General features: G+C 46.9%; 1 protein-coding gene across 1 annotated transcript in view; it reads left to right on the top strand.

Moving 5' to 3' along the window:
- FOXN4 (forkhead box N4) overlaps positions 1-13,028 on the top strand; it is a 45,832-nt gene extending 32,804 nt beyond the window's left edge. The window contains exons 8-10 of the mRNA XM_075341717.1: positions 2,102-2,309; positions 10,200-10,571; positions 11,271-13,028. Coding sequence (XP_075197832.1) covers positions 2,102-2,309; positions 10,200-10,571; positions 11,271-11,521 — 831 coding nt within the window. The 3' untranslated portion in view covers positions 11,522-13,028. The remainder of the gene's footprint in view (positions 1-2,101; positions 2,310-10,199; positions 10,572-11,270) is intronic.
- The last annotated feature ends 3,725 nt before the right edge of the window (positions 13,029-16,753 follow it).

Raw genomic sequence — 16,753 nt, 5'->3', positions numbered from 1 at the left:
GTTTCAATTGGTGATGCACAAGGCCAAGGATGTTGTCAAAGGACATTATGGTTATATGGCAGTATGCTTGAAATTTAGGTGGAAATGTGCGCATTTCTCCATAAAGAATATTAAAATGGCCATGCGTCTTCCTTAGCTTGACAAGGGGGTGGAGCCACATCCTTTTTTCAACAGGTGGTTCATATTCAAGCATATGTCTCCTAACCCCAAATCTCCTAGATATCAACCATAGCAAATACATGGTTGCTTCATTGGAGAGAGACATTTTGGAGTCAGTCTAATGAGTGGAAGAGCCTAAAAACAATGATTTGAAATGTTTTTAAACCTTATCCACTGATGAGGGACGGAAATTGACCAATTAACAACACCAGCATCTCATGATGAAGGATTAACAACGTTATTTGGGTAAGAATGCGAACCTCTAAAAATGGACGGCACGCGGATTGCATACGTACGTATTTTATGCCAATACGGACATTCCACACGTACACACGGAGAGCATACGCCATCACACGGATGTCATACGTATGGGAGAAACGCCCCTAAAATACGGAACACGGACCCGAAAAACGGAACGTGAGACACGTACGTTTTTTATGCGGAAGCTGGGGGGCTCTTCACAGCCATTTCTATGATAGTGTGTGGTGAGCAGATTGAATATCTAACTTTCATACTCATATCTGCCAGTAGATGGCAGCAAAGTACAAAGCACAATGTACATTTATCAATCCTCAGTGTACACACATTACAACACATAATGCATTACCTATTCCCTAACTCACAGGAATTCTGGCACACTGGAACAGTTCTACTGCCACACGACAACTGCTACACTCAGCAGCAGTAGAATGATTACCGGAATACCACACAAGTGGGTATGAAGGTGCACTGAACTGTTGGGCCATGCCAAGGGTGCACCAAGCATTTGTGATTGGTTTGAGCAGTCATTCTGTGCTGACCCACTTCCTATAATAAAAACTAATGAGCATCTTATAAATGAGCACTCTTCCTCAGTATAGTTGTTGACCATGTACATACCTTTATGACCAATCTTACAAATTGACACTGCCAGCACGATAAAGGTACCGTCACACATAACGAGATCGCTAGCGAGATCGCTGCTGAGTCACGGTTTCTGTGACGCAGTAGCGATCCCGTTAGCGATCTTGTTATGTGTGACACCTACCAGCGATCAGGCCCCTGCTGTGAGATCTCTAGTCATTGCAGAATGGTCCAGGCCATTTTCTTCAAAGGCGATGTCCTGCTGGGCAGGACACATCGCTGTGTTTGACACTGTGTGACAGGGTCACAGTGACTGCTGAGATCGTTATACAGGTCACTACTGCGACCTGTATCGTTCCTGCATCGCTGGTAAGATCTGACTGTGTGACATCTCACCTGCGACCTCCCAGCGACTTACCAGCGATCCCTATCAGGTTGCATCGTTTTTGGGATTGCTGGTAAGTCGTTGTGTGTGACTGGGCCTTAAGACTTCATCATTCAAAGCACACATAATATATAGCTAGCCACACAAGATGAACAATAAACCTATCGCAACAGCAATTGCAGTAGAACAATTGAACTTGTTATCATGGGCCAAGAAGAAAAGTTTGCAGGCACTTTGACTTCAGACTGCTGAATCGTAGCAGTGCATGAAGAACACACTGTCATAATTCCCCTGTATTCCCCATGCAATTGGGCAGTCACACATGACCACATGTATGTTATATGCATATTTTTTATCAGGTCCTAAAAGATTTTCTTCAGCTTCTCTCAATTTTCTACTAAGAAAAGAGTAGGAAAGTCTACTTGGCACTTGACCATGCTGTCATAACTGCCCACTTGCACGGGGAATACAGGGAAATCGTGACAGTGTGTACAATGCACACTGCCAAAATTCAGCAGTCTGCATTCTCATAAAGAGACTACGTATTTTTATTCTCCTTCCGGAAAATTTCTTTTAGTCAGACCATAGATGTGATATATCTACTGCACCAGCTAAACAATTTGCCTATAAATCCATTTCATATTGCAACATTTATTGCACCAGACTGGCTATTTGGACAACCACGCTTCAGCAATTTGTTGTTCACCTTTACAGACAGCACCTGATGGCTGGAAGAATTCAGTACGACATAACCTGTCCCTAAACAAATGCTTTGAAAAGGTGGAGAATAAGTTGAGTGGATCTTCTCGCAAAGGGTGTCTGTGGGCACTGAATCCTGCTAAGATAGAGAAGATGGAGGAGGAGATGCAGAAGTGGAAGAGGAAAGATCTACCAGCTATTCGAAGGAGCATGGCTAACCCAGGTAAGTAGGGACTTACACATCTGAACTTACATGTAAACACACATTTCTCTGACGCCTCATTGTGGGACACAGGACCATGGGTGTTGTGCTGCCTATCCATAGGAGGACACTAAGTAGATGCAAAAGCACAGCTCCTCCTCTGCAGTATACACCCCCTGGCCGGGCCAGGCAAGCTCAGTTTTAGCTTAGTGTCTGTAGGAGGCACTTCCTTTCAAGGTTTGTTATTTTTGGAGGGCGACGGTTTCCTTTTGGGACCGATCTCCCACTACCATCAACAGGCGGGAACGTGAAGCGTTGCCTACACGTACCCCCTCCCGCAACGCTGGATCCTGGGCTGGACGACGGGTTCCACAGACACCGATTTTCCAAAGCCCAGGGTAGAGGCCTGTGCCCTATAGCCCAATTCCTCAGCCCCTCTCTGCAGGCTCTGAGATGAAGATGGCACTGATTCCTCAGCCTCTCTCTGCAGGCTCTGAGATGAAGATGGCACTGATTCCTCAGCCCCTCTCTGCAGGCTCTGAGTTGAATATGACGACACAGCAAGCTGGCTCTGCTATTTTCACTGCCTGCAAAACAAAACAATCACTGATCTCGGGGAGACCAGCCAGAGAAAACACTGCCAGCAGCCAGCAAGGGCGCTCAAGACAGTGAAATCCTAGGTACATTGCCCCCTGGGAAATATGCAAATCAAAAAGGTCCGTGGAGCCTCTGTTAGGAGTCTCAACACAGAAACCAGCCAGATATCCCTCCGGGAAGGGCCCAGCCAAGGGGTGACTCTTTTTAGGAGACCACCATAACCACCATATGAAGTGGCCCTTTTAGTCAATATCCAACTTTTTGACAAGTTTAAAGATATGACAAGGCAAATACCAAGGCCAGGTATCCATCCACAGACAGCCGTTTCAGGGTATTGCCCCTCATCAGTGTGGAGTAGGATTCTGGCCGGATGGGAGCAATGCCTAGTAGACCAACAAAACAAAACAATCACTGATCTCGGGGAGACCAGCCAGAGAAAACACTGCCAGCAGCCAGCAAGGGCACTCAAGACAGTGAAATCCTAAGTACATTGCCCCGTGGGAAATATGCAAATCAAAAAGGTCCGTGGAGCCTCTGTTAGGAGTCTCAACACAGAAACCAGCCAGATATCCCTCCGGGTAGGGCCGAGCCAAGGGGTGACTCTTTTTAGGAGACCACCATAACCACCATATGAATTGGCCCTTTTAGTCAATATCCAACTTTTTAACAAGTTTAAAGATATGACAAGGGAAATACCAAGACCAGGTATCAATCCACAGACAGCCGTTTCGGGGTATTGCCCCTGATCAGTGTGGAGTAGGATTCTGGCCGGGTGGGAGCAATGCCTAGTAGACCAACAAAACAAAACAATCACTGATCTCGGGGAGACCAGCCAGAGAAAACACTGCCAGCAGCCAGCAAGGGCGCTCAAGACAGTGAAATCCTAGGTACATTGCCCCCTGGGAAGTATGCAAATCAAAAAGATCCGTGGAGCCTCTGTTAGGAGTCTCAACACAGAAACCAGCCAGATATCCCTCCGGGAAGGGCCCAACCAAGGGGTGACTCTTTTTAGGAAACCACCATAACCACCATATGAAGTGGCCCTTTTAGTCAATATCCAACTTTTTGACAAGTTTAAAGATATGACAAGGGAAATACCAAGGCCAGGTATCCATCCACAGACAGCCGTTTCAGGGTATTGCCCCTCATCAGTGTGGAGTAGGATTCTGGCCGGGTGGGAGCAATGCCTAGTAGACCAACAAAACAATCACTGATCTCGGGGAGACCAGCCAGAGAAAACACTGCCAGCAGCCAGCAAGGGCGCTCAAGACAGTGAAATCCTACCCGGCCAGAATCCTACTCCACACTGATGAGGGGCAATACCTCGAAACGGCTGTCTGTGGATGGATACCTGGCCTTGGTATTTCCCTTGTCATATATTTAAACTTGACAAAAAGTTGGATATTGACTAAAAGGGCCACTTCATATGGTGGTTATGGTGGTCTCCTAAAAAGAGTCACCCCTTGGCTGGGCCCTTCCCGGAGGGATATCTGGCTGGTTTCTGTGTTGAGACTCCTAACAGAGGCTCCACGGACCTTTTTGATTTGCATATTTTCCACGGGGCAATGTACCTAGGATTTCACTGTCTTGAGCGCCCTTGCTGGCTGCTGGCAGTGTTTTCTCTGGCTGGTCTCCCCGAGATCAGTGATTGTTTTGTTGGTCTACTAGGCATTGCTCCCACCCGGCCAGAATCCTACTCCACACTGATGAGGGGCAATACTCCGAAACGGCTGTCTGTGGATTGATACCTGGCCTTGGTATTTCCCTTGTCATATCTTTAAACTTGTCAAAAAGTTGGATATTGACTAAAAGGGCCACTTCATATGGTGGTTATGGTGGTCTCCTAAAAAGAGTCACCCCTTGGCTGGGCCCTTCTCGGAGGGATATCTGGCTGGTTTCTGTGTTGAGACTCCTAACAGAGGCTCCACGGACCTTTTTGATTTTCACTGCCTGGAAAGCAGTGTTTTTAAGGTGAGATCCCCCCTGACTAGTTTCCCAGACAAAGGGAGAAAGGACGCTGCAGGGAAGTTTCCCAGGCCATTTACAGTATTTATGTGCAAGGAGCAAGGATCCTGCACACACAGTGTTAACTTTCTCTAGCTTGCTGGCTGGGGGGAAGTTCTGCTGTTTGCAGAAAGTCTTGCAGATAAGTTCCTGGTGGCAGGGGGGAGGGCCCAGGGCTCAGGGACTCACGCTGTGTATTATCTGCTCTGTTTATTTGCTCCAGCAAAAGCCGGCTAATAACCACCACTGACAAGCTGTGTGCTGACTGTAGAGAGAGGGAGGATTACTATCAGAAGCTCCCTTCCCGCCGTTTTTTGCTACCCACAGCAGGGGGGGGGGTACACTGACTTCATCTTCCCGCTCTTTTAGCGCTAAGCCCCGCCCCCTGCACCCGCGATAAGCCCTGCCCCCCAGGGAAGCGTGCGAGATCTTCATAGAGCTTAAGCCTTCCTGAGGACAGGGTCATCGGCTGATTCTGGTGAGGTGCTTGCTATCAATTGTAGCTCTGCTGAGCATTGCTCCCCCTCCTAGCATACTCCTATTAGGAACATGCAGAATTCAAAAGGCACTAAGAGGGCTAGGGCTCACATAGTCTATTATTCAGCCTGCACTGCCTGCCACGCTGAGCTACCACGTAAACACACCTCTTCTCTCTGTGAGTCCTGTGCCCCTATAGGCCCCCAAGACCCCCCTGCCACCACCGCCGCAACCGGCAGCCTAGAGCCTAGGGCCCCCAGCCCACCGGAATATGCACAGTTTCTGTCCCAATCCATGGAAAAACTGTCACAGAACCTGGTTCTGGCTATGCAATGTTGTCCTCCACACCCTTCTGGGTCCCTGGACGGAACGCAGCCTGAGGATACCCCTATGGAGGATCCTTCAGAGGTAATTCGGGCACATGCTTCACCGATTGCAGGGATCAGGAAAAGGGCACACGGCCGGGTGTCTCCAGCGGGCTCTCCCTCGGGAGCACACAGGGCACGCTCTCCCACACGCTCCACGGCTTCTGAAGAGCTGGAGGAGGGAGAATGCTGTTTGTACCAGGAGGATTCCTTGGTTTCATCACCCTCAGATGATCAAACTGCAATAGACTCCCTTATAGCAGCAATCAACCAAACTCTGCATGTGGAGGATACCCCATCCACTACCACTGACCATGCGGTCTCCTTTAAGAGGGCAAGGAAACCCCAAAAGGTTTTCGCTGATCACCCAGAGTTTCAGGATATCCTCACAAAGCAAAGGGAGAAGCCTGACAGGCGCTTCGGTAACCGAAAACTCATGGAGCCCCGGTACCCTTTTGCCTCACCTGCCCCTAAGGCTGGGCCGATCCGCCCTTGGTCGACCCCCCGGTCCCCCGCCTTACCACAAAGACACTCCTGTCTTTACCCGATGGTTCTTCCATTAAGGACCCGACAGACAGACAGGTGGAGCACCTCGCCCGCTCTGCTTTTGAGGCTGCGGGTTCCTCCCTCTCGTCCTCCTTTGCCTCTGTGTGGGTCGCAAAGGCGATCTCAGCCTGGGCAGAATTTCTTAACACTTCGCTTGAGGAATCCCAGTTCACTCATACCTTCACAGAGGTAACAGCTCTAATTGCCGCTGCGGCGGAGTACCTCATCCAGGCCTCCATGGACGCTGCTACCTGCGCAGCGTTTGCCGCCTCAAATACCATAGCCATCCGTAGAGCTCTCTGGCTCCGACAATGGCGAGCGGACTCTGCCTCCAAGAAGTCTCTCACGGGCCTTCCTTTTTTTCCAGACCGATTGTTTGGCGAACGTCTGGACAAGCTCATTTCTGACGCCACGGGAGGAAAGAGTACCTCCCTCCCCCAGCTGAAGTCCAGGACGTCCTTCACCAGACGTCCATAGTCCTCGTTCCGCTCCTTTCGGAACTCATTTGGTTGGTCGACATCCCGTTCTGTCCCCGCCACCAGCCGCGGACTACGCAGGGACCGACCTTCTCAGCTCTCCCAGAAACCCACTTCGTCATGGCGGCCTAGACCGAAACAGTCCAGGACTAGGGAGACTCGGCCAAACCCCCCAAAGACTCGAAAACGACGCAAAGCTTTTTTCTCAGCAATCCACTCGCTCCAAACAGCAGGAGTGATAATACCTGTCCCAGTCGACGAGAAGTTCGGGGTTTTTTTATTCCAACCTCTTTGTGGTCCCCAAAAAGGATGGGTCAGTTCGACCCATCCTGGACCTCAAACACCTAAACAAACATGTGCACGTACGGAGATTCAGAATAGAGTCCCTAAGGTCCATTATTGCATCCATGGTCGAAGGGGAATTCCTCGCCTCCATAGACATCAAGGACGCGTACCTGCACATACCCATCGCCCCAGATCACCAAAAGTTCCTACGCTTTGCAATTCAGGACTCCCACTTTCAATTCGTAGCTCTACCCTTCGGCCTTGCCACCGCACCAAGGGTCTTCACCAAAGTCATGGCGGCCGCCATGAGCGTCCTTCACGCCAAGAGAGTAGTCGTTCTCCCTTACTTGGACGACCTCCTCATCAAGGCCCCCTCCTTCCGCGACTGCTCAACCAGCGTACAAATCACTGTGGACACCCTATCCCGCTTAGGGTGGCTAGTGAATCTGGGCAAATCATCCCCGATCCCATCACGATCCATCATCTTCCTGGGCATGTCCCTGGACACCCGTCGGGTCTTGATCCTTCTCCCTCAGGACAAGGCGTTCGCTCTTCAACGAGCGGTACACTGCCTTCTACGTCCTCCGTCTCGCTCCATTCGATTCAGCATGAACGTGCTCGGCAGGATGGTGGCGGCTATGGAAGCAGTACCCTTTGCTCAACTGCACCTCCGCCCACTGCAGCTAGCCCTTCTAGTGGCCTGGGACAAGAGCCCCTTCTCCCTGGACAGACATCTTCACCTGACGCCTTCAGTCAAATACGCACTCCGCTGGTGGCTTCGGTCCTCATCCCTATCGAAGGGGAGATCTTTTCTCCCAGTGAACTGGCTGATCCTGACCACGGACGCCAGCCTCCTAGGCTGGGGAGCAGTGTACCTGCACCACACTGCTCAAGGACGTTGGACGCCCCAGGAGTCTTTCCTCCCCATCAACATCCTGGAACTCCGCGCAATCTTCCTCGCGCTCAGAGCGTTCAGCCCTCTGTTAGCGGGTTGTCAGATTCGAGTCCAATCGGACAATGCGACAGCTGTAGCCTCTATCAATCGGCAGGGGGGCACCCGCAGCAAAGCGGCTTATCTCGAGGCCCACAAGATCCTCAGCTGGGCCGAATCGACGGGATCAGTGATATCAACAGTACACATACCGGGGGTAGAGAACTGGACAGCAGACTTTCTGAGTCGCCAAGGCCTGGCTGCCGGAGAATGGTCCCTCCACCCAGATGTGTTTCTACACTCGCTGGGGCACACCAGACGTGGACCTAATGGCCTCAAGGTTGAATGTAAAGGTACCCGCGTTCATAGCCAGGTCATGCGACCCGCAGTCCATCGGCGCGGATGCTCTAGTCTGCTCCTGGCACCACTTCCGCCTGCCTTACATATTTCCACCTCTACCCCTGCTGCCGCTGGTAATCAGGAAGATCAAGGCAGAGGGTGTCCCGGTGATACTGATAGCACCGGACTGGCCCAGGCGCGCCTGGTACGCCGAATTAGTACAAATGCTCACAGACGCACCGTGGCGCCTTCCAGACATCCCAGACTTGCTGACCCAAGGGCCCATTTTCCATCAGAGCTCCAGAGCCCTGAAGCTGACGGCATGGCCATTGAGACCTGGGTATTAACAAGAGCGGGATTCTCCCCCGCGGTTATTGCCACCATGATCAGCGCCCGAAAGCCTGCTTCATCCCGCATTTACCACCGTACGTGGAAAATCTTCCTTTCATGGTGCAGGGAAACTAATGTCCAGCCTATGCCTCTGGCCATCCCCAGAATTCTCGATTTTCTACAGTCTGGCTTGCAAGCGGGGTTGGCTCTCAGTTCCCTTAAAGGGCAGGTCTCAGCGCTCTCAATCTTCTACCAATGCCGCCTGGCTCAAATAACGCAAGTCAAGACCTTCCTCCAGGGCGTTTCCCATCTAGTTCCCCCGTACAAACGGCCGCTGGAACCATGGGACCTCAACCTCGTTCTGGACGGTCTCCAGAGGTCTCCCTTTGAACCTCTCAAGGAATCCTCCCTTGCTCTTCTGTCCTGGAAGGTAACATTCTTAGTGGCAATTACGTACATCAGACGGGTTTCAGAGCTGGCAGCACTCTCTTGCCGCGAGCCTTTTCTGATCTTTCACCAGGATAAGGTGGTTCTGCGCCCTCTCCCGGATTTCCTTCCAAAGGTTCTTACCCCATTTCATTTGAACGAGGACATTGTCCTGCCTTCCTTTTGTCCACACCCAGTTCATAGGGTGGAAAGGTCTCTGCATTCGTTAGACCTCGTCAGAGCTCTCAGATATTACATATCCAGGACAGCCCCCTTTAGGAAAACAGACTCTTTGTTCGTCATTCCTGAGGGGCCTAAGAAGGGACAGGCAGTTTCAAAGGCGACGCTGGCTCGCTGGATTCGCTCTGCGATCCATGAAGTCTACCGCTTGCAACTCAAGCCCATTCCTAGTGGGCTGCTTGCTCATTCCACTCGAGCAGTTGGCGCTTCGTGGGCCATTCGGCATCAGGCTTCAGTGGAACAGGTGTGTAAGGCTGCGACCTGGTCTAGCCTACATACGTTTTCAAAGCATTACAGAGTCCATACCCAGGTTTCAGCTGAGGCAAATCTGGGTAGGAAAATTCTGCAAACGGCAGTAGAGCACCTCTCTCAGTAGGCGCTCCAGGCTGTCCGGGACTGGTTCCTAGTCCTTGGGTTCTGTCGTCTTCTTTTATATTTCCCACCCATGGACTGCTTTAGGACGTCCCATGGTCCTGTGTCCCCCAATGAGGCGTCAGAGAAAAACGGATTTTTTGTGTACTCACCGTGAAATCGTTTTCTCTTAGCCATCATTGGGGGACACAGCACCCACCCTTTAGCCTGTTGGGCCATGGTTCTCTCAGTACCTTATTTGGTTATGACTCTTTTTTTCTCATGTTCCTCTGTTGAGAAGTTTTTACTGTTTTTTTCTCCTACTGCTTGTGTACTAAAACTGAGCTTGCCTGGCCTGGCCAGGGGGTGTATACTGCAGAGGAGGAGCTATGCTTTTGCATCTACGTAGTTTCCTCCTATGGATAGGCAGCATAACACCCATGGTCCTGTGTCCCCCAATGATGGCTAAGAGAAAACGATTTTACGGTGAGTACACAAAAATCCGTTTTTGTCTCTAAACTTTCAAAAATCTTTTTTATTACAGATGAACTGGACAAACTGATTATGGATAGACCTGAAAACTGCAAAGCTCCAAGCAAGTTGGCCACATCTGAACCATCAGTAATGACAAATATAGGAAATATCCCCATCCAGCAAGTTCATCCCCACCCTGTCATGACATTGTCTTTACAGTCTATACCTTTACACCATCAAATTCAGACTCAGGCCAGAATTGCATCAAGTTCTCCTGCACCAGCCCAAAGCCCTCCTCTCCATGTGGTTCCAGACATGACTCAAAGTCCACTGCACCATCATCTCATAAGTAGGGGGGCTCCGGACTTCCTCAGCATTACCTCAGACATGAACACAGAGGTGGATTCCATTGATCCTAGCATCATGGATTTTGCTCTTCAAGGTAGGATATTAGTGTAAATACGTTGTAAGTACAGATATAAATTATAGAATAGAAGAACTTATAGTTTTGTTTTTAAATAGAATTGAGACTATCAAAATGCAGTCTTCTTGTTGCTAGAAGAACAATGGATGGTCCTTTACTATTGCTCTTTGTTTAGTATGTTCTGTGATCAGAGAAGACAATCATTTGTTACTATAGAGCCAAATTACCTGAAACGGACCAGTTCATAATGAACATATTTGCCTATCAATTGGCTATAATTCACATGCAGGTTGAGGGTCTAATCAGGATCAAGTGAAACTGTAACTGGCATTTGTCCAAGGACAGGATTTTCAATTATGCGTAAGGTCATTCTTGCGGGACTCTATCCTCGTATGGCTCTGCGTTAGTAATGGGGGAAATGTGATAGGGCTAGTACTCAATGAATATACAGTAATAAACTTCACATTTATTGGTTCATTGTATACAAATGGAAACTCTAGACCTGTGGATTAATAGGCCAAGCTATTATATGCTTAGTGGCCTGGATTTCCATCAATTGCACTACTCTATGAATAGCCATAGCCAATAATGTATAATGTTATCATTGTACTTGTATAAAATACTATCTAAAGTGAAATGAGAACTTTATATATATATATGACACGTCCATATACACATTGCACGCAGTACCTATATTATTATTTTCTTTTTTTCTAGGTAATATCTGGGAAGACATGAAGGATGACAGTTTCAGTTTGGACACATTGGCAGCTTTCAGCAATTCTCCACTGCAGCTATCAGACTGTGATCTGGGAACCATAGGCCTGACACCAGTATCTAGTAGCAGTGACCATTCCTTCACAGACTTCCAAGTGACCAGTCTATATACTACATACGCCAATTTGGACAATACAGCACCCTCCCAGTGTGTGACAGGACAGGGCAATAAACCCATTGCTCTGTTGTAGATCTACCATAGACATTATATGCACCAGAACCAAAATGACTGGGAACAGAATGTGAACGTGACACAATTTACACATGCAAGATGAGATGACTGTCTACATTTCCCGTGCTGCCTTGTTTATCTGGTTTTGCATTTTTAAACAAGCAATCTGCATATATTATCTATTTTCTTATACCGTTTCTTCTTGGTTCAAGTAAAAGGAAAGAAACCACCTATTTTTCGAGTACAGAGATTTTTTTTTTATCTATAAAAATTGGGATCTATTTTCTCTACTGTAAGGAAAAAGTTCCACAATAGACATTTCTTCCGGTCAACTACTGTGAAAGTCGCTATAGTATTCACTACAGACATGACATTAAATCCTGCACTGAGCCTAAGATGCTTCCATGTTGCCAGATTAATTATGATGATGATCATGTCTGTAAAGCGCTGTAGAATTAATAGTACTCTATAAGTAAAATAAATACCAATAGCACTGTATTGAAGATCATTAAGTATTTCCATTTCATCTCGGGCTCTGAGGATCATGCAAATCATCACTAAGTAGCTATGATCTCTGCTCAACAGCATACTGTTAATTGTATCAGACCCATCAAACTAAGTGTGAAGTGATTACGGTGAGCAGCCCATACCGTATATATACAGTGAAGAAGGAATCAGTGCATCCACAAGGATAGAATTACTGAAGAAAATGTGGCGGTTTCTTTTAATGCACCACTATTGCACTCAATCATAAAAATATTGTTTTTTTTAATGCAATTAGTGATTAATTGTACAATTGTTGTCTGCATGAAAAAATGGCAAATAAACAATGGGTTGCTTGATCAAAAACTGCAGAGAAATTTGTTAGGCCACGTGCACACGAGTATTTGGTGAGTTTTTACCAATACTAGGATTGGAGGAATCAGAGGAAAAATATAATAGAAACATATGAACCATTTCTGTATTTCTTACCCTCTGTTACAAATACGAAGGTAAAAACTCACCAAATACTCACCGTGTGCACGTGGCCTAACCTTGTTGACTTATTCATCCATTTTCCAAATTCAGAAAATTTGTTACACAAAATTCATTAGACAACTCCTGATACAACGGCCACGTTCCAGTGCAACGTACTGGCCAGGGTCAACGACTATACAATATTCTTTTGAAGCATTTAGTCCATGTTCACAGAATGGTTCATTAAATACCTTATTTCTAATTGTGTAATTTTAGAGAATTTAGTGCTAAATTATGTGAAAACACATATAAAAATATTTAACTACAACTTTGACATTGAAATCATAACATACAAACTTTGCCAAAATGTTCATGAGCCTGGTTTTGTATCCTTGTGAAAAATCACTGTACAAAAAAATCCTCCAGCTGTTCCTCAGCCTCATCGGAGGCTCGTAGAATAGGAAAACTTGTTTTTTTTCCATGTGTAATAATATTGTACTAGGCAGTATTATGTGTAAATTTATTTATATTTATTATTTTAACAGAACTATGTAAATTAAGCAGTTAATTATTTCTGTGAAAAGTCTTTATGTTTTTGTATTTTTTATGTCTTCTACTATTAGTAAAGACTTCATTCAAAAATGACTGATTTATTGTCTGGAGTGTAAAGGGGGAATTTATCTGAAGAGCGGCAAACTTATAAATCCGCAATATGCCATAATAAATTTGGTAGATTTTGGTCTGTACATGCACCAGAAAATTCAATCTATGCCTACTATGCCAATGGTTATAGTAGCTTCTATCCTGAAGGAGACGTTTTAAAATTCGAAACGTGTAGACACAATAAACTACTTGGATTATATTTACCTGGCTTTTCCTCTTCACATCCTGTGATTCTGTCAGCGTGGATATTTAAAGGGAACCTGTCAGCAGATTTGGCGACTATAAGCTATGGCTACCACCAGTGATTTCTTATATACAGCATGCCAGGCCGCTCTGTATAACGTAAAAAACAAACACTTTTATAATACTCATCTAGGGCGGTCCGATCAGATGGGTGTTGCTGCTCTCCGGTACGGTGCCTTCACTCTGCTGCGATCTCCGTCCTCCTTCTACCCAGCCCAGTGTGAATGATGCATCTACCTCATCCACACATGCCGACATTGTGGTCCTGCGCAGCCACACTTTGATTTGCCCTGCTGAATATTGCAATGCGCAAGGAAAGGTTAAAGACCGCCCGCGCATGTGCACTACAATACTTTGATCTGCCCTGAGCAGTGCAGATCAAAGTGTGCCTGCGCAGGACCTCACTGCCAGCCAGTGTGGATGACGTAGTACACATCATGCACAAGGGCCTCAGAAGAAGGAGGACGGAGATCACCGCAGAGAGGAGGCGCCGGACCGGAGAGCAGCGGCACCCATCGGATCGGACCGCCCTCTGGGTGAGTATTCTAAAAGTGTTTTTTACGTTATACAGTGTGTCCTGGGTTTTTACATACAGCATTCTGGAATGTTGTATTGTATATAAGGGTTCACTGGTAGTGGCCGCAGCTTATAATCTCCAAATCTGGTGACAGGTTCTCTTTAACCCTTCTTTTCCTGACTTCCATTTCTGCTATTCGAGGGGCCGCAGCAGCCGAACATTTGAGCGTTATCCCTAGGTTGTGGGTACACAATCCCCACCAGGTGAGCACTCCGTGAATTCAGCAATACTGCCTTCTTCACAGATAAGACCCTAAAGTACTCACGCCATACTTTCGCAAGGCACTGTATATGGTGTACACTCAAATTTCAACTTTTCTCTTTTGTTCACCAGAATAGCGTAGTGCAAGTCTTGATGTCATTATCTACGATTATATATTCATCCTTTTTTCACATGTGATTTATTTGAGTGCACTTAGGATGGGTTCACCTAGGATGAAAGAGATATGAGTTTCACATATAGATTTTATTTTTTCAGAAATGGATCTGTATGGTGGATTTACAATTCTAAACTATGTCAGCTTCTATTGCAGATTTTAGGCCCAATTCAGCAAAGCTTTTTTGTCAGAATTCTGAAAAGTGTCAAAAGTTTTATGCAGCACAAAGTTGTTCAAAAAATGGTTACTTTTATTGTTTTCAAGGCATTTTTACGACAAAATAGACGGAGCTGCGATTGGAGGAGTAACTATTCATGGTAACATACACATTCACTATGCAACAAATCATACAACGTGAGGGACTGGAGTAAAGGGTGCTTTACATGCTGCGATATCCCTAACGATTTATCGTCGGGGTCACGGTGTTTGTGATGCACATCCGGCGTCGTTAGCGACATCGCAGCATGTGACACGTACGAGCGCCCTTAAACGATCGCAAAAGTGGCAACAATCGTTGGTTTTGGAGAGGTCGTCCAAACACCAAATATCGTTGTCTGCTTAGTAGTGATGTTCTTCCTCGTTCCTGCGGCATCACACATCGCTATAAGGAGCGACGAATATCTCCTTATCGCCGTCCACTGGCAATGCGGAAGAAAGGAGGTGGGCGGGATGTTACGTCCCGCTCATCTCCGCCCCTCCGCTTCTATTGGGCGGCCGCTTAGTGACGCCGCAGTGACGTTGATATGACGCCGAACGCACCTCCCCCTTGAAGGAGGGATTGTTCGGCGGTCACAGTGACGTCGCTGCACAGGTATCTGCGTGTGACGCTGCCGTAGTGATAATGTTCGCTACGATCACACAATATCGCACGTACGACGGTGGCGGGGGCTATCGTGCTCGACATCCCTAGCAATCGCTAGAGATGTCGCAGCGTGTAAAGCCCCCTTAAGGCTATGTGCGCACTTTGTGTCAAGGTAGTTGCAGTTCTAAACGCATCCTCTGGCAGAAATTGTCTTTGTCAAATTTGGTTTGGACCACAGAAACGCTGAAAATACGCATGCGTTTTTACTGCGTTTTTACCACGATTTACATGCTTTTTCCTTGCTTAAAATCAGATGCCTTTTGATTACAAAAACAATACTAAATAAAGTTTAACCATACAAACACTATGAAAAAAAAGGAAAAAAATTATAACAAATATCATGATTAAAATCATACCCAAAATAGCTAATTTTAATATAATTATAACTGTGTGTTAATATTTATGTATAAAATAACGATAAATTATAAATTTTCATTGATTTATTTGTCGGCCTATGTGTGTGTGTGTAAAGGGACATATCATGTCCTTAATATAAAGTTGAAAATGATTGCATTTATTTTGTCTAAAAAGCATGTTTTCAGCATCAAAAAAGCACGTTAAACGCTAGGATTTTGTTATAGGATGTGTTTTGACAGTTCTCATTGACTTTAATGATAGCAAAACGCTGCCAAAATGGCAAAAACAATTGATATGTTGCTTCTTTAAACGCAGAGTTTTTGACAAATTTTCTGCACCAAAAACGCAGCGTTTTAAAAAGCATTGTGCGCACAAGAAAGCCCTATTTCCCATAGACTTTGCTGGAAAAACAAAACGCATGCATTTTGGAATTAAAACGCTGCAGTTCAAAGCGCTGCGGAAAAGCATGAAAAAATGTAAAGTGCACACATAGCCTAAAGTGTAGTTTACACACTGCGATCTCGCTAGCGAGCGTACCCGCCCCCGTCGGTTGTGCGGCACGGGCAAATCGCTACCAGTGGCGCACAACATCGCTTACACCCGTCACACGGACTTACCTTTCCTGCGATGTCGCTCTGGCCGGCGAACCGCCTCCTTTCTAAGGGGCTGGTTCATACGGCGTCACAGCGATGTCACACGGCAGCCGTCCAATAGAAGCAGAGGGGCGGAGATGAGTGGGACGTAACATCCCACCCACCTCCTTCCTTCCGCATTGCCGGTGGACGCAGGTAAGGAGATGTTCGTCGTTCCTGCGGTGTCACACATAGCGATGTATGGTGACGCAGGAACGACGAACAACATCGTACCTGCAGCAGCAACGATATTATGAAAAGGAGCAACGTGTCAACGATCAACGATTTTGGTCGTTTTTGCGATCGTTGATTGTCGCTCCTTGGTGTCACGCTGCGATGTCGCTAACGGTGCTGGATGTGCGTCACTAACAACGTGACCCCGACGATATATCGTAAGCGATGTCGCAGCGTGTAAAGCACCCTTAAGACTTGTAGAGCGGTGCACAGAGAAGCACACACTATTATGTGCCTTGTCTGATTCATGGAGTTTCGTACACCAGTCTAATGAATCAGGGACTGCAATAACAACTCTGGCAGAAATGCTGCCGCTTTCCATAAATTTGATGGACAGGTGTAGCCACACC

Source organism: Anomaloglossus baeobatrachus, chromosome 1 (genome assembly GCF_048569485.1).
Source record: "Anomaloglossus baeobatrachus isolate aAnoBae1 chromosome 1, aAnoBae1.hap1, whole genome shotgun sequence".
NCBI classification, from domain to species: Eukaryota; Metazoa; Chordata; class Amphibia; order Anura; family Aromobatidae; genus Anomaloglossus; species Anomaloglossus baeobatrachus.
Note: the sequence above shows the minus strand (reverse complement) of the source record. Positions and strands in the feature narration are given on the sequence as shown.